The following is a 22,432-nucleotide window of genomic DNA, read 5'->3' as shown; positions in this document are numbered from 1 at the left end:
TGTGTGCTTAGGGTCGTTGTCCTGCTGAAAGATAAACCGTCGCCCCAGTCTGAGGTCAAGAGCGCTCTGGAGCAGGTTTTCATCCAGGATGTCTCTGTACTTTGCTGCATTCATCTTTCCCTCTATCCTGACTAGTCTCCCAGTTCCTGCCGCTGAAAAACATCCCCACAGCATGATGCTGCCACCACCATGCTTCACTGTAGGGATGGTATTGGCCTGGTGATGAGCGGTGCCTGGTTTCCTCCAAACGTGACGCCTGGCATTCACACCAAAGAGTTCAATCTTTGTCTCATCAGACCAGAGAATTTTGTTTCTCATGGTCTGAGAGTCCTTCAGGTGCCTTTTGGCAAACTCCAGGCGGGCTGCTATGTGCCTTTTACTAAGGAGTGGCTTCCGTCTGGCCACTCTACCATACAGGCCTGATTGGTGGATTGCTGCAGAGATGGTTGTCCTTCTGGAAGGTTCTCCTCTCTCCACAGAGGAACTCTGGAGCTCTGACAGAGTGACCATCGGGTTCTTGGTCACCTCCCTGACTAAGGCCCTTCTCCCCCGATTACTCAGTTTAGATGGCCGGCCAGCTCTAGGAAGAGTCCTGGTGGTTCCGAACTTCTTCCACTAACGGATGATGGAGGCCACTGTGCTCATTGGGACCTTCAAAGCAGCAGAAATTTTTCTGTAACCTTCCCCAGATTTGTGCCTCGAGACAATCCTGTCTCGGAGGTCTACAGACAATTCCTTTGACTTCATGCTTGGTTTGTGCTCTGACATGCACTGTCAACTGTGGGACCTTATATAGACAGGTGTGTGCCTTTCCAAATCATGTCCAATCAACTGAATTTACCACAGGTGGACTCCAATTAAGCTGCAGAAACATCTCAAGGATGATCAGTGGAAACAGGATGCACCTGAGCTCAATTTTGAGCTTCATGGCAAAGGCTGTGAATACTTATGTACATGTGATTTCTTAGTTTTTTATTTTTAATAAATTTGCAAAAATTTCAAAAAAACTTTTTTCACATTGTCATTATGGGGTGTTGTGTGTAGAATTTTGAGGAAAAAAATTAATTTAATCCATTTTGGAATAAGGGTGTAACATAACAAAATATGGAAAAAGTGAAGCGCCGTGAATACTTTCCGGATGCACTGTAATTGGTTACAGTCCTCTCTTTTATGATTGGCCGTTAACCGTCTGCACAAGTAAATGAGAAAGGACTGTTGCTGTCCGATTGGTATCATGTTATTTGATTTCTCCAGTTGGAGTGCAAAGGGGTGGACCAGCACCTCACAGCATGGACTCTGGACTACCTCACCAACCGACCACAGACTGATTAAGAAGGCCAGCTCTGTTCTGGGATGCCCCCTGGACTCAGTGGAGGTGGTAGGAGAAAGGCGGATGATGGCTAAGCTACCCTCCCTGAGGGAGAACATGTCCCACCCCATGCAGGACACTCTGGCAGCACTGGGCAGCTTCTTCAGGGACAGGCTGCTTCACCCGCACTGTGTGAAGGAGAGACACCGCAGGTCTTTCCTCCCGGCTGCTGTCAGGCTCTACAATCAGACCTGCTCCCAGTAGACCTGCTCCCAGTAGACCACACACACCGACATGGACAATCCACATATCTCTTAATGTAACGATGGTGCAATACCCACACCTCTATGTGTAATACAGTACAATCCCTTTACCTTCATTTCTTTCTTCTGTGAATTTGTAAATTTGTAAATTTTAGTTGTTTTTTAGTTTTAGTAGCTTTTTTATAACAGTCTTTATTGTTTTTATTTATTAAATCTTGATTTTCTACTTATGTCTCTATTGCACTATCCTGTAAGCTGCTGGAACAATGCAAATTTCCCCGCTGAGGGATCAATAAAGGATTATCTTATCTTATCTTATCTTACATATTTTGCCATATATCAGATTTACGCCTGAAATTGATCATCACCTCATCAGACTGCATACAGTACCGACCAGACAGTTACATTCATGAACATAAACTCTGACATAAAGTCACACCTGTCACAGGTGTGTGTGTGTGTGTGTGTGTGTGTGTAGGACTCGGATGGACTCATAGAGTGAATCTGATATCAGCTGATCGGTTAGTTGATGAGACTCTGCTGGTGTTCAGGAAGAAAACTGGATTATTTAAACCAGTAAAACCAGTGAGAGTTTGTCACTCCATTGTATATTGTATAGGATCTGTGTTGTCTCAGTGAGAGTGACACTGGACAGGTGGACAGGTGAGAAGTTTCTGTCACATGAGACATGTTTCTGTGTGTGTGCGATGGTTAATAATCTGTTTTTAATCTCTGCGGACTTTCACCTGAAACACTCTCTCTCTCTCTGTCTCTCTCTCTTCAGTATTTGGTGCTCTCTCGTGCAGGAAGTCAGAAGAAATGGAAGACGACTGTAAGGTAAACTGATTATTGATTGATCATTGTCTCTAAAACAGTAGATTTGTTTCTGTCAGCTGTCAATCATCGTCTCACTGAGTGAAGACTGTGGACTGTAGGACAGGTGAACAGATAGACGGGTTAACAGGTGGACTGTAGGACAGGTGAACTCGACCCACCCGCACCAGCCTGGTTGGAGGTTGCATTGAGCCACACTGCTTTACAAGATGGAAAGAATGGCTTGCTTCAGCGTTCATTAGAATATAGGCCTAATTACTACTTTAGAGATAGTTGGTTCAAGTACTGGTCCTGCATTATAATCTGATCTCTGTTATAAAGGTCTCGTCTTATTTCTGTAGTTTATGTTGCTCACATGGAAAATGTTACTGATGAAGTTTTTAATCAAACATAGATTATTATGTTTTTACAGAACGACTCAAATGTTCAGGAGAGAAATCATCACAGACTAGCAGCTTTAAAACTTCTTCAAACAAAAGTTCTGTTTACAATCAGTGTTTCTCATCAAAACTCTTCATCCATCATGTTTACCAGCTCACAGTCTTCTTCTTCTCTGTCTTTGTTGACACATTTCAGCACATCTTAGTGCATAACCACCACCTGTAGATCAGTGGAATAATGTCAGCCTGTGTATTGCATCACTCACGTGCATGCACGTGTGCATGTGCATTCCATATTGTGATTGGTGGGTTTGAAGTCATATTCTGAATGGCTGGTGTATAGTTGTTGTGGTCTTACAGTAATAGGTCGGTTTGGATTTAAAAGTCTACAGGACTCAGGTCAGAGGGATTAAATGACAAAAGATCCTCACATTTTTCAACTTGTTTAAAAATGTTTTCGCAGCATGAAGAATGTTTAATAAGGTCCTCCACAGATTTGTCATGTTACTCTGTCAGACTCATGACGGACAAAACAAAAAGGTCAAAATCGATGCAGCAGAACCAGAGATATTGTCTGTTTTATTCCGCATATTCTTCTTCATCAAAACTTGGTGCCTACATTGCCCACAATGCAACTCTCCCCTGACAATTGTGTTTGAGATTGGAATGTGTTATGCTGGTAGCGGCTAATGTAGCCTGCAGCAGAGGTGAGCAGCAGCTACAGCAATCTGGTCATCTCACTTCTTTTTAACTTCACGCCGACAGATTCTTCAGTTTCAAACTTGTAGTCTTCAACCGACACTGACTCAAGTGACATAGCTCCCTCTGAGACACTGAAGGCTTTATACTACTTAACATATGCGGTAGTACTCCTCAACACCTGGAAACACACACTGAGGTGGAAAATCAGCAGAGTGATGCTTTAATGTGTGTGTGGTATTTTACACAACACCATTAGTAGTAGTCATTTCAACAATGGCAGTAGTAGCTAGGAGTATTTCACTGTTGTTCAGAGTTATGTGATGTTTCTTTTGGGTCACTGTGACACTTCAACTGATCTCACATCAGATTATGATTCATGTTGATGACTCATAGAGTGTGTGTGTGTGTGTGTGTGTGTGTGTGTGTGTGTGAAAAACGTAAACGAAAACGTAAGACAGTAAAACTCACAATGAACTGATAGTATTGATGGTAGTCACAGTATTATAATCATAGTATTATTAGTAGTACTTATAAGTGTGCAGTTTCCACTGTGGATGAAGGGATGAGGGGTCTCTCTGGGGTGAGGGAGGGTCCCAGTACTTTGCTCATTCGCTCACCTGTGATGTCCATGTGTCCAGGTCGGTTCAGGTGTTTTATCATCTCATGGTGAAACTGGACTGTTTCTCAGTCTAGAAGCAGGTTTGTCCAACATGCTGCTCAGTTATAAAGTGAGTTTCTTGTTTTCTGTATTTCAGGAACCCTGAAACATGATATGTAGTAAAATAAATCAGGATAAAAATGAGGATTTCTCTCCTTTTGCTCAGAATCAGAATCAGAAACTGTTTATTGCCAAGTAACATACATTACAAGGAATTTGCCGTGGTCTGATGGTGCTACATTTTTTTTTAACATATAACATATAATCTGACAGACAACAAGCATGTAAAAATATAAAGGTAAAATAATAAGATAAGATAAATAGCAAACAGTGCAGTGACCAAAATAAAGTAAAGTGTCCAGATAGAGTGTCCAGTAGGGGGTGTGTGCGTTAATGTAACGCAGGGGGGACAGAGGCGGTATACGTTAATATAACGTATAACTTGTGTTTGTGTTGGGGGGGGGGGCAGTGCAAGACTTTGGCCCTGTTCGTCAGGTTGACTGCAGAGGGGAAGAAACTGTTTTTGTGGCGGGAGGTTTTGGTCCTGATGGACCGCAGCCTCCTGCCAGAGGGGAGGGGGTCAAACAGATAGTGTCCGGGGTGGGAGGGGTCGGCAGCGATCTTCCCTGCTCTCCTCAGGGTCCTGGATGAGTACAGGTCCTGAAGAGATGGGAGGTTGCAGCCAATCACTCTCTCTGCAGAGTGGATGATACGTTGGAGTCTGCACCTGTCCTTGGTGGAGGCAGCAGCGTACCAGACAGTGATGGAGGAGGTGAGGATGGACTCTATGATGGCAGTGTAGAAGTGAACCAGCATTGTTTGTGGGAGGACTGGAGGTGCAGCTGTTGGTGTACAGGGAGAAGAGTAGAGGAGAAAGATCGCAGCCTTGAGGGGAGCCGGTGCTGATCGTCCGCGAGTCTGAGACGTGTTTCCCCAGCTTCACGTGCTGCTTCCTGTCAGACAGGAAATCTGTGATCCACCTGCAGGTGGGGTCAGGCACGTTCAGCTGGGAGAGCTTGTCCTGAAGAAGAGCCGGGACAATCGTGTTTAAGGCAGAGCTGAAGTCCACGAACAGGATCCTGGCGTAGGATCCCGCAGAGTCCAGGTGCTGGAGGATGAAGTGTAGGGCCAAGTTGACGGCGTCGTCTACGGACCTGTTGGCAGACCTGCGAACTGCAGGGGGTCCAGCAGAGGGTCAGTGATGGATTTGAGGTGGGACAAAACCAGGCGTTCAAATGATTTCATGACCACAGAGGTCAGGGCGACGGGTCTGTAGTCATTTAATCCTGTGGGCCCTGTTTTTTTGGGGACGGGGATGATGGTGGAGGCCTTGAAGCAGGCTGGCATGTGGCATGTCTCCAGTGAGGTGTTGAAGATGCCTGTGAACACCGGAGACAGCTGATCGGCGCAGCACTTCAGGCAGGATGGAGAGATGGAGTCTGGTCCAGCAGCTTTCCGGAGTTTTGTCTCTTGAAGAGCCTGTTCACATCTCTTTCAAGGACAGACAGAGGTGTCGATGTTGGAGGAGGGGGGGCAGCTGTGGTGGTAGGAGGTGTGAGAGTTCAGCCCCAGGTGTGATGAGGGGGTTGGGGCTGTTGGGCTTTAGCTGGTGGGTGATGGTGTTGGGGATGGTGTTAGGACTGTCCCATTGTCTTTCAAAGCGACAGTAGAAGTTGTTGAGGCTGTTGGCGAGGCGTCAGTAGTTAGCAGAGTTGGGGGCTCTTGTCTTGTAGTTGGTGATCTGCCTGAGCCCCCTCCACACAGAAGCAGAGTCATTGGAGGAGAACTGATTTTGTAGTCTCTCAGAGTACAGTCGTTTAGCTTCCCTCACCGCCTTGCTAAACTTGTACTTGGCTTCCTTAAACTCTGCTCTGTTGCCACTCTTAAACGCCTCTTCCTTTTCCAACCTCAACTGTCGCAGTCTTGCTGTGAACCAGGGTTTGTCATTGTTATAACCCACCCTGGTGCGAGATGGGACACAGCAGTCCTCACAGAAGCTGATATATGACGTCACAGCCTCTGTGTACTCAGAATCAGAATCAGAATCAGAAATACTCATCCAGACTGTTGGTAGCAGTCCTGAAAACATCCCAGTCAGTGCGGTCCAAACACGCCTTCAGGTCCTCTGCAGCTTCACTGGTCCACTGCTTTGATGTTCTCACAACAGGCTTAGAAAGTTTTAATTTCTGCCTGTATGCAGGAATCAGGTGGACCATGTCGTGGTCAGAGTGTCCCAGTGCAGCGCGGGTGACGCCGTGAAAAGCGTTACTGACTGTGGTGTAACAGTGATCCAGAGTGTTCCCCTCCCTGGTGGAGCATTTAATAAACTGTTTGTATTTGGGGAGTTCATGACTGAGGTTACCTTTGTTAAAGTCACCAAGGACAATAACTAAGGAGTCCGGGTTGGTCTGCTCCATTTCCAGTATCTGGTCGGTGAGTGCGCACTGTGCGTCCTACACGTTGGAATGTAAACACCGACCAGAAAGAATGAAGCAAACTCGGTGAGAGCACCTTTGACCAGAATGTCCCACAAAACAGCTGAGGGTGCAAGAAATTCGGGAAACAAATCCACTGGAGTTGTTCCCCTGATGTACATGAGCTCTTCTCTGCTGTTTGACGCACATTTTATCTTAAGTTATTACATATGTGTTTCAAGTGTTGTGTATTGAGGTTTTTCTTGTATTTTCAACAGTAAGCCAAACTTCATTCAAATGAATATGGGAATCAGGATAAAGCGTCCCAGCTCCTGGTGCTTTAAATATAAACAAAAGAATACAATAAGCAAGACAGTCTGGATTGGCGGTCACACCTCCTCCACTCTAGGGCTGAACACTGGACCCTCTCCCGGGCTGTTTGCTCTGCCCCCTCCTGTTCATGCTGTACACCCACAACTGCAACTCCCGTCATGGAGAGAACTCTGTTGTGAAGTTTGCAGATGACACCATCATCATCATTGGGCCGATTATACACAACAATGAGACTTCATATCAGAAGGGAATCAACAATCTTGCAGAGCGATGCACAAAGAATAACCTACTGCTCAACATCAGCAAAACCAAGGAGCAAGGAACACACACTCCTCTCTACATCAGTGGAGCTGAGGTGGACCAGATGAACAGTTCAGGTTCCTGGGAATCACAGAGTCATGGTCATCTCACATCTCCACGCTGGTTAAGAAAGCTCAGAAATGATTGTACTTCTTAAGGAAACTTAAGAGGGCAAAATTCCTGTGCCAAGGTCTTTTTAACTTTTAGAGCGGATCAATAGAAAGCATCCTGACTGGAAACATTACAAACTGGCATGGGTGGTGAACGGCCAAGGACAGGAGGGCTCTGCAGCAGGTGATTAAAACCAACCAGAATATCATTGGTACCTGTCACAGGGTTAGCCTGTGCCCTATTAAGTAAGATGCCTCTGCCCACACTCGCATGCACACACGCTGCATAGCCATTTCCATTATTAATTAAATCAAGCCGGCTTGGAGGTGTCTGCATTGTAGTGTTAGCATAGTGTGATTTCACATGGTCATCATTACACTTGTATGCTAATGTCAGCAAAAAATGTATATTTTTTTCTATTGTGTCATATTGTAACAAAGCATACAGAATGTATGTAAATTTGTGCTCTCGCAGGTTCCTGTGGCTCGTGGTCCTGGTATACCTGGCTGCTGCTGCCGTGGGCCCGCTTGACTCTGATCACTACAGTTATTATTTTTAGTCATAGTTATGTTACTATTAAAGTTGTTGCTGTTATTAATCATATCTCAGTCATTATTACAGCTGTAACTACTACTATCAGTCATATTTCCATTGTTATTATAATTATAGCTGCTATGGCTACTGCTGGTGCTGCCATACATCTCTGCCTGTCTGTCTGTCTGTTATTCTGTCTGTTTGTGTCTCTACGTCTCTCTCTCTGTCTCTCTCTCTCTCTCTCTCTCTCTGTCTTTGTCTCTCTCTCTTGCCCACCTAGAGTCTGGTTCTGCTCGAGGTTTCTGCCTCTTAAAGGAAGTTTTTCCTTGCCACTGTCTCCATAGTGCTTTACATAGTGGGAACTGTTGGTCTCTGTAATAACATTATAAAGAGTCGGTCTGGACCTGCTCGATTTGTAAAGTGTCATGAGATGAATTGAATTGAAATAAAACACAGGCACTAGTATTTGTATTAAACATTTCTATTTATTTTGTATGTATTAGCAAGACCAATTTGTCACCTGTTTCAGCTCTGCTGTACTTGCGGTCCTCTGTTTAGACCCTGAACTGCCAAAACCATACAGGAATGTGCCATTGTCTTATGAAAAAGGGGTTCCAGAGGAAAGGTGCCCAGTATGGTTGAGCTGGAGGGGTGTTGATTTGTTGTCAATTAGCAATGCTAGTTTAATTGCTGAGAATCACTACCTTGACGTGGTGGAGGGATTTGTGCGTCCCTGTAATCTTGGGAGCTGTGTTGTCAGGGGCAATACCTCCTGCTAGAGCCTCCCAAGGCAAATTGGGATTAAGAGTGATTCACAGACCCTTAATAAATTTGCAAAATAGGGTCTGCAGCACCTCGCCCGGAGGAAGGAAACTGGGAAATCCTGCTAGACCTGGGAGGGAAACTCGCCAGCGAGTGTCTGGTGGACAGGCCTTGATCTATCTATCTATCTATTATTTTGTATTTTAGTGGAATTATGTTTTGACCTAATTTGTTACTGTTATTTTTTATTTAATTTCATTGTTTCACTCCACTTTTATCTGGTATTTCTTGGTTTTATGTCTTTGTAGCTTGTTTTTGAAAAGTGCTAAAGTTACCTGAATTAACAGGTGTGTCTGTCTGTCCAATCAGAATCATGATTACCTGGCAGAGGGGCGGAGCCACAAGGCAGACAGGGTTAACCTGCCAGTGGTAGAAGATGGAAAGAGTAACAAGCCAATAGGAGCGCAGGGGCCAGGGTCAGACATGATTTACACCATTGAAGACGTCCCACCCTGGTACCTGTGTGTTCTACTGGGACTACAGGTAAAACTGGGTTTACACTGGTCTGATTCAGTTTAGACAGGGATTAGACTGGGTTTACACTGGTCTGAGTCAATTTATTTATGCTACTTTTCTAGTCTTGAATGGGAGCACATGTAACTGTGTAAATTCCCCCCAGGGATCAATAAAGTATTTCTGATTCTGATTCTGATTTAGACTGAGATTACTGGGTTTGGACTGGTCTGATTTGGGTTAGACTGTGTTGAGACTAGTTTTAAACTGGAATGACTGGGATTAGACTAGGTTTAGACTGGGTTGAAAAAGGGATTACTGGGTATAGACTGGGATTACAGGGTTAAAACTGGCATTAGATTTGTCTGATTCGGTTTAGACTGGGATTAGTCTGAGTTTATACTGGATTTAGACTGGTCTGATAAGGTTTAGACTGGTCTGATAAGGTTTAGACTGGGCTGATTTTCTTTAGATTTACCAAAGGTTTAGGATATGATAGGTTAAATGTTTTGTCCTGGTTGGACACTGGATATGAACAGTGATGATAAATGATGGATTAAACTGGGATGTAATTTGAACAGTGTTGTCTCAGTTCAGGTGTGAATAGTGACTCAGCATCTGCAGGTTTGGTAGACAATTAAGGAGAAGCCAATGTCACCTGTCACCTGTTCTTATCTGTCCTCAGCATTACCTGACATGTTTCAGTGGTACTGTAGCGGTGCCGTTTCTTCTGGCCGAGGCCATGTGTGTTGGTCGAGACCAGAACACCATAAGTCAGCTGATTGGAACCATTTTCACTACCGTTGGACTCACAACTCTGATCCAGACCACAGTGGGAGTCAGGTGAGACTGTTGGAGTCAGGTGAGTCTGTGGGTCTCAGGTGAAACAGAGGGAGTCCAGTGAGACTGTGGGAGTCAGGTGATAGTGAGAGAGGCAGGTGAGACTGGCAGTCAGGTGAAACAGTGGGAGTCTGGTGATACTTTGGGAGTCAGGTGAGACTGACTTGTGTGTGTGTTTGTGTATGTGTAGACTTCCTCTGTTTCAGGCCAGTGCATTTGCTTTCCTGATTCCTGCACAAGCCATCCTCAGTCTGGACCGCTGGAGGTGTCCCAGTGAGGGTGAGACGCTTTGTCTGTCTGTCATCTATCAGATCATTTTCATTCTGTAATTAAACAACAACATTAATAACAATAATTATGTTATCTGTTGTTTCATTTCTCTGCAGAGGAGATTTATGGGAACTGGAGTCTTCCACTCAACACCTCACACATCTGGCAGCCACGCATCCGAGAGGTACATGATTGTTATTTGTAGAGTGGGTTTGATTGGTCCAGGTGACACCTGAAGCAGCAGACAGGTATCAGGAAGCCAGAAGGACTTCAGTGTCTGTGGTCAGGGAAACAAAAACTTGGGTGTGGGAGGAGTTCATTGAGGTCATGGAGAAGGACAGTGGATGCCTGGATGCCTCCCTGTGGAGGTTTTCAGGGAGCTGGGATTAGACCCTGGGGCACACCCAGAAGACACTGGAGGGATTATATATCCAATCTGACCAGGAAACTTTAGATACTCCTGGAGGACCTGGATGTGCTGCAGAATGGATGGATGGATTTTTATTATTTGTTATTGTTATTTGTATTATTTCATTTAAACTGGAAAGTGCCCAGCTGTTATCAGCCATTTTGATTATTGGTGTGAACAAATAATAAAAAAAATAAATAAAAAGTATTTGTTTGTGTGTTTCAGATCCAGGGGGCCATCATTGTGTCCAGTGTTGTGGAGCTTGTGATTGGTCTGTGTGGGTTGCCAGGTTTGCTGCTGGAGTACATTGGCCCGCTCACCATCACTCCAACTGTCTCACTGATTGGCTTGTCTGTGTTCACCACAGCTGGAGACAGGGCCGGGTCTCACTGGGGCCTGTCAGCACTGTGAGACACCAATCTGTCTGTCCACCTGTCTGTGTGTTCTTCTGTCTGTCCACCTGTCTGTTCACCTGTCCTTCTGTCTACCGGTAGATCTTTTTAACTGTCTCTCTCTTTTCTGCTCTAACAAACTGAATATACATGGAGCTTGTTTGACAGATAAACAGATGGCTCTTTCTCTCTCTCTGTATCTCCACAGGTGTATTTTTCTCATTGTGCTGTTTGCTCAGTACCTGAGAGGGACGTCACTTCCTCTTCCTGTTTACAGCAGGAAGAAAGGACTGACCTCCACCAGAGTCCAGATCTTCAAAATGTTTCCTGTAAATTAAAAATACACAAGTACACAAACAAAAACCAAACCAGTTGAAGTGTTAGGTGATGATGTCAGTTGAAGTGTCAGGTGATGATGTTAGGAGTTCCCAGATACTTTTCTGGCAGGATCTGGAACAAATTAAGCCCTGCTCAGCAGCCTCCCAGTCCACTGATGTCCATACTGCAATACAGCGGGGATCAGTTAAAAAGTTTGATGGCCAGTCTTTGGCTGAAGACTCTTCTCTTTTCAACCAGCATGTCACAGAGGGGGTGGGAGACATTGTTCAGTATGCTAACCAACTTGGACAGCATCCTGTTCTCCGTCACCGCAGAGAGTCCAGCTCAACTCCTCCTCCAATTACTAAGCCAGCCTTCCCAACTAGCTTGTTGAGCTTGTAAGCGTCTCTCTGCACACAGCAGCATAAAGAATTGTGCTGGCCACCGTAGACTGGTAGAACTTCTGAAGCATCTTGTTACAGATGTTGAAGCCTCCGAGCCTCCACAGGAAGTAGAGCCGACGTATGTGTTCCTAGCCCACACTTGTCTGTTGCTCAGATGCACTCCAAGGAGTGAATCTCCTCGACATCTTCAAAACACTGGACTTTCACCCAGGAGACTGGGGTACACATACCGAAACCAAAAGTCGACGTCGACTTATTTTAAGTTTTAATTTACATAAAGTTACGTATGTGACTTAACATAAGTTACGTGAGTTATGTAAGTCATGTAGTATAGGGTGATACAGGGGTCAGAGGAGGCTTTGTCCTGCAGAAGTCCACAATCATCTTGCTATTGATGAACCGTCAGGTGATGATATCAGTTGAAGTGTCAGATGATGATGTCAGGTGATAATTCAATTCAATTTTATTTATATAGCGCCAAATCACAACAAAAGTCATCTCATGACACTTTACAAATAGAGCAGGTCTAGACTGACTCTTTATAATATTATTACAGAGACCCAACAGTTCCTACCACGAGCAAGCACTTGGCAACAGTGGCAACGAAAAACTTCCTTTAACAGGCAGAAACCTCGAACAATAATGGACGCTGGGTGGGCGGTCATCTGCCTTTACCGGGTGGAATGAGAGAGACAGAGAGAGACAGAGAAAGAGAGACAGAGACAGATACAGACAGAGACACAGTAACAACAATAATAACAATAACAACTATAATAATAACAGAATGTGACTAATATTAGTGACAACAACTTTAACAATAAAAGACATATGGCTCATAATAATAATTGTAGCAATGAAATTCAAGCAGAGCCATGGCAGCAGCAGCCAGGTGTACCAGGACCACAATCCACAGGAACCTGCGAGACGAGAAAGCACAAAGAACTCCCACTCCAGGGAAGATATAAAGTTAGTAACAGGCATTGGTGGGACATGAATGTGTAAAGATGAAGAGGAAGAGAGAGGAGCTCAGTGCATCATGGGAAGTCCCCCAGCAGTCCACGTCTATAGCAGCATGACTATAAGTGTTATCAAAAAGTTTTAAGCCTACTCTTAAAAGTAGAGTGTGTCTGCCTCCTGGACCCAAACTGGGAGCCGATTCAACAGGAGAGGAGCTTGATGATGATGTCAGTTGAAGTATCAGTCCCCCAGTTCTGACACTTTAATTTTCTGAAACAAAAATTTGTAATTTTCAGTTTCTAACATCTTTCTTCTGACGTCTCTCTCAGATCATCCTCGCCATCATGTTGGTTTGGCTTGTTTGCTACATTCTCACTCTGACCAACTTGTTGCCGAGCGACCCCGATTGCTATGGACACAGGGCCCGGACCGACGCCCGTGGTGACATCATGACTTCATCACCCTGGTTCAGAGTATCCTACCCTTGTAAGACACTTGAAATCATCCAATTGCAGGCTTCACACGGTCACTGAAATCAGTCAGTCAGAACATCTGGTTTATATCACGTACATCAGCCAGAGTGTCTTTAGTAAAACTGACTTCCTGCCTCTGCTCCCTTGGTCTCTGATAGGCCAGTGGGGGTTGCCGGTGGTAACGGTTTCTGGGGTGCTGGGGATGCTGAGTGCCACAATGGCCGGCATTGTGGAGTCAATTGGTGATTATTACGCCTGTGCTCGTCTGTCTGGAGCCACGCCTCCTCCAATCCATGCCATCAACAGGTGAGTTGTAAACAGAAAGTAATGTTATCCTATCTGGTAGACTCTGCCCCCACAGGAGTTTAATGCTTTTTGTTTTTTTTGTTTGTTTGTTTCAGGGGAATCTTCACTGAGGGCGTCTGCTGCATCATTGCTGGCCTTATAGGGACAGGAAACGGCTCGACATCCTCCAGTCCAAATATAGGCGTTCTTGGCATCACCAAGGTAACTGAGGCAACTCCCACCTGTGACAGGGTTTGTTTGTTAGGTAGAAACGTGCTGGTTCTGGAGGAGAGGTCATTGATTACAGATTGGCTGGTTATTTTCTGATGTTCCTGATCATGAAGGATTAGGATTCCCAGACCTCTGCAACTAGTCCTCGGGCCTATACAACTAGTCCCTCCACCTCTGCAGTCAGTCTGCAGGCCTCCACAACTAGTCCGCAGACCTCTGCAACTAGTTCTCAGATCTTTGAAACTAGTTGTTAGATCTCTGCTAGAACACTGACCTTGGGTCTCTGTTGGTGCTGGCCTACAGGGCAGTGAACGGAACTGCTACTTCTTGCCTCCAAGTCAAACCCAACTCCACACTGAAAGTCAGGGCAGTAGTCACTTTACTTCTTCCACTGCAGCCTGAAATCCACCTTTTCAGACTGCACTTCAACACCCAACACTAGCACTTCCATTGTAGTTCTTTTTTAAAATGTACTCGCACATTTGCTCTAATGCACTTTTAGCTGTTTATTTGGGAGGAATACTCTTTTCGTTTTTGCATCTGCCACATGAATCTAATGTAACTTAAATATACAAACATGAGTCACAAGTCATGTAATCTCGCATAGCCAAATCTCTACACTTCGGAGAAAGGTCTTGCTCAACCCATTATCATTCTGGGATAGGGGAAAAAATGATGCAGCAACGGTGCCCTTGGAAAAACGGTAACGCGCAGATAGAGGAAGGGAGGGAATGCCAACTGAAATAGTTGGCCAATGGCAGACTTATCCCAACAGCCTACATCCGGTGAGCCAGACTACAAGTCATGTGACCTGGAACTGGACTCACACCTGCATTCCTGAGGTCTGCAGAATTAGTGTGTTCTCTGCATTCAATTCATGGGATGGGTGTTTGAATCGTTGACCCTGTGTGCAGGTGGGCAGCAGGCGGGTGGTGCAGTACGGAGCAGGCATTATGTTCCTGTTGGGCTCAGTTGGGAAGTTCACGGCTTTGTTCGCCTCGCTGCCAGATCCGATCCTTGGAGGAATGTTCTGCACATTGTTTGGTGAGTCACAGTCACAGGTAATATGTGTTAATACAGTAAGAAAAAGTAAAAAGTACAAGTAAATAAAAGTGATGTAATAATAATCCAGATGTGTTGATGTTACTCAGGTATGATCACAGCTGTTGGTCTGTCTAACCTGCAACTTGTGGATTTGAACTCATCCAGGAATCTTTTTGTTCTTGGGTTCTCAATGTTCTTTGGTCTGACTCTGCCGACATACCTGGACACACACCCCAACTCCATCAACACAGGTGAGTGTTGACTGAGAGTCTGACTGATCAGAGTCAGTTAAATACAAGATACTACAACATCAAGGAGAATTCTGTTTAACACAGTGGACACAGGCGGCACTGGAGAGAAAGCCCGATAACTTGCCTCTCTTAACTTTGCAATGTTAAGGTTTATTGTTAATATTAATTTCAATGATCAGTGTCTCAGTTCATGTATAGAAAAGGACACCCTCTGCTTTACTGTGAGTCAGACTACAGCTGCTTCCAACTAACTATAATCTGCTTTATGTTTAATTCACTATCCACATTATGTATTTTGATCATCACTAAGCTTATAAAGGGCTCCTTACTGCAGCACATGACCATACTGTTGATGAAACGGCTGCTACTGTCAGAGACATGTCACCGTAGACTGTATATAAAGATGGACGACGCATCTCCACCATAGACTGTATATAAAGATGCACGACACATCTCCACTTCCCCTCACTGTACAGAAATGAAGCCAGACTCTCCCGAATACAACCATTGGTACTGCAGTGGACACGACCATTTGTACTGCAGCCAGCCACCAGGAGGTCAAGATGTTTTGGCTTAACTTTTGGGGAGCTGTCATGTCGTCCATCTTTATATACAGTCTATGCACATTACCAACACATCGTAATCGTAATCATGTACAAACGGAAATGTTTCTCTCAGCTGATCTCTGACATCGCCAACACTAAATAAAGTTTTAATCCTACAGATTTTTCTGATAAACTGAGTATTTATCAACTGTTTTCCAAATATCAGTGAGCTGAGATATGACTAGATGACTGATTCTGATATTTGGCAGCCAGGACTGACTGTGTGTTATGACTGGCTGGTTTAAAAAGAACGCAGGTGGAGCTTTGTTCCATCTTAGGTGTAACAGTAACCCAGTGTAGAAGACCTCTGTAAATATTGAGTCCTGTAGACTTTGTTAAACAGGTGTTAGATGTGGATCAGCTGTTAGATATAGATCCTACAGATCAGATGTGTGTTTTCAGGTCTTGCAGAACTGGATCAGATCCTGACAGTTCTTCTGTCCACTGAGATGTTTGTTGGAGGTTTTCTGGCTTTTTGTCTCGACAACACGATACCAGGTAACACACACACACACACACACACACACACACACACACACACACACACTCACACAAACAGCTGTTGCCGTGGGCGACAGTGTTGAGTGAGATGAATATGTCTCATAGTGATGAAGAGAAACATACATAAACACTGTGTGTGCTTCTGTGTGAATGTGTTGTATTATTTGTGTACGTGTTTCCTCTCTGTACCTCTCAAGGTACCTTTCATATAGAGCAGGTCTAGATATTAATATTAAGCTTCTTCATAACATTCTAATACATTTACAGTTAAACACAGATTTATAGACAATATACCTAATCAATCGGATCAATATCTCATATGGGTTAGGCTTAGATCTGTCACATTTCTTTCTATTTTTATGAAAGTTCCTCACAGCTTCATTCAGACATAAAGAACATTAAAGATTCTATATGGAGTTTGTTATTGATGACACCAGTGAACAGCAGTTAAACAGTGTTTAAGCTGGGTGTCCTAAGTCCAAACCGATATCTGTAAAACACTAAAATGTCCCAGCGAGACATTCACTAGCAAATAGCAAATAATAATTACAATATTATACTTGTTTTCATTGCTTTCATAGACGTTCATCTCACTCGTTATCACCTGATAATAAAATCCAACCTAATATAAAAACACAAACAATGCACCATGTATCTGAATTCAGCACTGATTTGTCTGTATGTGTGTCAATCAATTGATGTGTCGTTGTCAAGGCTGTTGCTAGGCTGACAAACTGTCAGGACGCTTACTCCTTCCTTCGTGAAGTACCTGGCAACAAAAATGCTACATTCATGGTGTTCAAAGGTACGCTGGGTAGGTGTGCTAAGCACTGAAATAATTGCCCCATTCTGATAAAAACACGCTTATATACAGTATGTATATGAGCGTGTGCATGTATGTGCACATGCACGTGCACGAACGTGCGGTACACTTAAGGGTCCAAGGTTGAGGTTTCGAAAATATGTTCCCCCGACATTTATTGTTGGCTAAAATCAACCGTTTGTCATAATACATCAGTTAGTATCATGGATCACGTTAGCTAATGAAGTAATTTGGTAAAGTAACCAAATTCAATTCAATTGTATTTATATAGCACCAAATCACAACAAAAGTCATCTCATGACACTTTACAAATAGAGCAGGTCTAGACCGACTCTTTATAATGTTATTACAGAGACCCACAGGTCCCACCATGAGAAACACTATGGAGCCAGAGGAGAGGACGAACTTCCTTTAAGAGGAAGAACAGACAGAGATGTATGGCAGCCGTAGCCATAGCAGCTATAATTATAATAATAATGGTAATATGACTGATAATAGTAGTTACAGCTGTAATAATAACTGAAATATGATTAATAATAGCAATAACAGCTTTAATAGTAACAGAACTCTGACTAATAATAATAACTGTAGTGATGAGAGTCAGGCAGGCCCATGGCAGCAGCAGCCAGGTGTACCAGGACCACGATCCACAGGAACCTGTGAGACGACAAAGCACAAAGAAACTCCGCGAAGATATAAAGTTAGTAACATGCATTGGAGGGACATGAATGTGTAAAGATGGAGAGGGAGAGGAGGAAAGCTCAGTGCATCATGGGAAGTCCCCCAGCAGTCTAGGTCCATAGCAGCATAACTAAGGGCTGGCCTGAGCCAGCCCTAACTATAAGCGTTATCAAAAAGCAAAGTTTTAAGCCTACTCTTAAAAGTAGAGAGTGTGTCTGCCTCCCAGACCCAAACTGGGAGCCGATTCCACAGGAGAGGAGCTTGATAGCTGAAGGCTCTGGCTCCTGTTCTGCTTTTGGAGACTCTAGGAACCACAAGCATCCCTGCATTCTGGGAGCGCAGTGCTCTAGTGGGGTAATAGGGTACTATGAGCTCTTTAAGATATGACGGTGCCTGACCAGTAAGAGCTTTGTAGGTCAGGAGAAGGATAACAGTTATCCACTCATAACGAAACGTTAGCGAGCAAGCAAGCTAAGGTTAGCCAGCTAGCTGTAACGTAGCTAGGCTGCACGATCTAGCATTGGTTGCTAAAGTTGCTAAAGTAATTTGCAAATGGCAAGCTAGCCAATTTACCAGCCAGATTAGCCCCAGGAGTTTAGATGAATTAGCCACTCAAGACAGTATATTGCTACATTAGCTAGCTAGCTATTTGTCTGCATCAGCAAGCTACATGGACTTTGTCTTGGACTGTTTTGGTGGGTGCCGGTCGTTTGTTGACGTTAGCAGACTCCATTTCTAAGCTACTGTTAGCTAGTGTTGCACTCTGTTTGCGCTGTAGGGGAGCTGAACATGGAGCTGAAGCTCAGGCACTCTGGAGCACAGATAACATCACATCCTGTCTTTTATATAGTATAAAAATATATTGTCGGACGGTTTAGTGTGTTTGTGTTTACAGGATATTTTCGTCTTTGTGTGACTTCAGGGTCCAGACAGGAGCGAGGTTTAGTCGAGTGGAGGTCTTCCTCCTCCTCCTCTTCCTCCTATGATCTTCCTTTGGGGATGGGTGTGGTCAGGCAGACTCGCTGGCTCAGAAGGTTTCCCATCAGCCCCACCTTCACAGGTTTCCGGGCATCTGACGATCCATCGCCGCTCGAGGAGGAGGAGGGGGTAGGAAGAGGAGGAGAGGAGGAAGCTTCTGACATCAACCTGCCGAGTACCAAGGTGTGACTGTGATGTCATCAGTCAATGTTCAAATCTGTGATGTGACTTTTTTACTCTCAGACATGTAATAAATGAAATCCACAGTCATTTTTCAGGTGATTTATTTCTCAGCTGATGCTGCATTCACTTCACATCGTTCATACTTTAATTACAATCAGACAAGTTTAATTGAGAGTCAGAGACTTTATTAATGTGCCAGTGAGGATGATGATCGTGAAGTGTGTAGAGATATTTCAGGTCTCATTCATGTTTCTTTGACTGTTAATGACATCATCAGACTAACATCTGTTAGAAAACATCTGCCTCCTTCATCAAAAGTCAAAGCTACAAGAAGCCTGTGGATATAAAAACTCTGAAGTAGAAGTTAACTTCGACTCCGAAAGTGCATTTCACTAACAAACATCCAATCACAGAACTTAAAATTCTGTCACATAACAGAAAGAAATCAGAAATCAGAATACATACATTACAAGGAATTTGCCATGGTCTGATGGTGCTGACAACAAACATGTAAAAATATACAGGTAAAAAAATAAGATAAGATAAATAACAAACAGTGCAGTGACCAAATAAAGTGTACAGTAGGGTGTGGGTGCGTGAATGTAATGCAGGGGGGACAGGGGCGGTTAATATAACGTATAACTTGTGTTTGTGTTGGGGGGGGGGGGGGGGGTCAGTGCAAGTCTTTGGCCATGTTCGTCAGGTTGACTGCAGAGGGGAAGAAACTGTTTTTGTGGCGGGAGGTTTTGGTCCTGATGGACCGCAGCCTCCTGCCAGAGGGGAGGGGGTCAAACATATAGTGTCCAGGGTGGGAGGGGTTGGCAGCGATCTTCCCTGCTCTCCTCAGGGTCCTGGAGGAGTACAGGTCCTGAAGAGATGGGAGGTTGCAGCCGATCACCCTCTCTGCAGAGCGGATGATACGCTGCAGTCTGCGTCTGTCCTTGGTGGAGGCAGCAGCGTACCAGACAGTGATGGAGGAAGTGAGGATGGACTCTATGATGGCAGTGTAGAAGTGAACCAGCAAATGGAAGCTAAAGATTAAACTGCTGAGAACCCTGAAACAAATCTTAAATCAGTTCTCGTCATTTCTGGATCAATCATGGGTGAATTCAGTGACTGACTGTAACAATGAAATGTTTTCAAATCTCTACCACTCTGATTCACATGCTCTCTTTAACAAGCCAATCAGAACTGCATCTCGGCATGATGTCACAGCTTGATGAATAGATGAATGAATAGTGATTTCTCTCATTACGCTAACTCTTTTAGCACATTAGCTAACTTTGTTAGCTAGTTGTGTGGCCAGAGACAAAATTCATCTGTTAAATCATTGCATTTCAAGTCTTGTAGGCCCACATGACCATTTAGGACATAGTTTTATAGGCATATCAAGATTTATACGCCCTCAGTTTTTTACTGTACTTTTACTTTTATTATACTTTATGTTTTTACCAGCCCGTTTTACTATACATGCTAAATGTCTGGCCATTCCACCGGAGGTAATCCTCTCAGATCGTCCATCCACTGAGTGAGTGTGTACGGGTTGGCCAATCTGGCCCCGTTGGTTCATGTTAACTTTAACCGAGTAAGTGACCGTACATATTCAGAGAAACTCGTATTTTCTTCAGCCATTGTTAAAAAACAAGCCAACAAAACTTGCTAGTTAGCATTAGCTAACGTGTTCAGGGAATTATTCTGCCTCCACCTAAGCTCCGCCCACAAAAAACAAATCATAATATTTACTAACAGAAAAGTGGTCCATAGATGACCTCTAATGAAAAATATTTTAACAGAGACTAGCGGCAGGTCCTGATTCTATTCACTCCAACGGGAAAAGTGAACGTGAACACAGATTATGACTGATTCTTTCGTCCCGTTGTCACCGAAGTAGATATTGGACCCGTTTTTCACATGCCGCATATCTTCTTAACATTCGGACACTAAAATGAACTCGAGATGTTCGAGATCTGTCTCTGTTTCAGCAACACACTCTTGTGAGATATGGCAACACAGATATCACTTCTGGCTGCTGGTGCTGAACTGTCTGTGAATTACAAGTTAAAACTGAAATGAAACGTGTGTTTCTTTGCTTAATAACACTATTATCGTTATTATTTAACGTTTTTGGTGGGGGAAACAAAGAATATTTTAATTTATATTTTATATTTGATATAAAAAGCGGCAAATTAAGTTGGGGGAGATGCAGCTTGTAATGGATCATCTTCTGTTATGGAGTATCTTTGATTATAATCTTCACAGAGGAGGGATGTACTGCTGTTTTGTTGTTTATTGTTATTGTTTTAATGTTTTTATTATTTGTACTCTCAGGACAATAAACTCTGCAGCCTCTGTGAACCATGGAAAGCTAAAAACATTTACACCATAAACAAGACTGATTGCTGCAATGATTTAATGACCTCAGGAAACTGTTCAAGAAACTGAAAAACAAGTTCTTACTTTTCATTGTTTTTATTTATAACATTAAAAAATACAGTATAGTAAAGTATTTATGTTATTACATGAGACTGTGTCAAAACATTGTGCAAAAAGTGTCAAACAAACTTTTATTAACATGAATGACAGCAGCACATTTTTAATGTAATGTTACGTGTTTAAAGAAAATTCTGTTCGTTGTTTTAAACTCTTCACAAAAAGTGAGGCTAAAAACCTTTAGTTATATAGACAAGCTAAATAAAAGAAAAACAACAACAATAATAATACTAATTATGCATTTGTATGTCATTCTGTTAGTGAAGTGAAGTCAAGGTGTTTTACATTAAAATAGGTGTGATTATTTGAATGAAGCTTAAAACAAGCTTGAGATGAATCTTTTCAATATTAAAAACACTGAAGTCATCGGAAAAGAAACTGATTTCCAGTACAGAACCCAGTGGCACACAAAATAAACAGTAAATGTTACTTTTTATGTCATAATTTAATAATGACCATCATAAATGTATCAAAATCAATATTCATTTTTATTACAATGTCTATTTGTGTTATTTGTTCCTAAAGTTTAAACTTTAAAAATGAATTTTTCATTTTGAAAAACTGTCATCATTTAATGTTTTTATATTATATTATTTATATTATTATAATTTTATGTGATTATATTCTGTTCTTAAACAATGCTGCCATAGTGCTCCTGAACAAGTGTGTCAGAGATAGAACAAAACAAATAAAGTCAGTGTGACTCTTCATGCTCTTCATGTGCTTCATGCTTTCAGGTTGACAAATTCAGAAAACAGTGCAAAGCAGCAACTTCTGTAAAAAACGGTGTAAAAAATAGTGAAAGGTGGGATAATAAATACATCAATATCAAATCAATAACCAATAAACACACAGTGACAACAAGCTGACTCAGTTAGCTGTTAAGTTAGCTACATTTTAGCCACTACGTTAGCTGCTGTGTTAGCATTTTATCTGATTCAGTATTTCAGTCCTGATGAGCTCCATGTTTACCTAACATCACCTCCTCACACTGAGTGGAGGTTCAGGTAACAATAGCTGGGTCTATTTTGGATCTAGTTCCCTGTCCACAGACTTTTGACACTATTGAATTTATCATCAAATATAACATGCTATTGAACCAGACCCCACTCATAAATAACAAAACGTGTGTTACATATGAGCAGAACTAAAGACCATAAGAATAAACAGAAAATGTGTGATGT

General features: G+C 43.2%; 1 protein-coding gene across 1 annotated transcript; it reads left to right on the top strand.

The window, feature by feature from the left end:
- The first annotated feature begins 1,396 nt into the window (after positions 1-1,396).
- Positions 1,397-18,764, top strand: slc23a1 (solute carrier family 23 member 1). The gene is given in 17 exon segments (XM_070917579.1): positions 1,397-1,569; positions 2,209-2,235; positions 2,332-2,384; positions 2,387-2,409; positions 8,970-9,143; positions 9,799-9,956; positions 10,144-10,232; positions 10,340-10,407; positions 10,858-11,039; positions 11,233-11,353; positions 13,033-13,189; positions 13,335-13,482; positions 13,578-13,683; positions 14,607-14,736; positions 14,844-14,987; positions 15,995-16,090; positions 18,520-18,764. Coding segments are annotated over 17 exon segments (2,094 nt in total).
- The last annotated feature ends 3,668 nt before the right edge of the window (positions 18,765-22,432 follow it).

Source organism: Enoplosus armatus, chromosome 13 (assembly GCF_043641665.1).
Source record: "Enoplosus armatus isolate fEnoArm2 chromosome 13, fEnoArm2.hap1, whole genome shotgun sequence".
Lineage (NCBI taxonomy): Eukaryota > Metazoa > Chordata > Actinopteri > Centrarchiformes > Enoplosidae > Enoplosus > Enoplosus armatus.
Note: the sequence above shows the minus strand (reverse complement) of the source record. Positions and strands in the feature narration are given on the sequence as shown.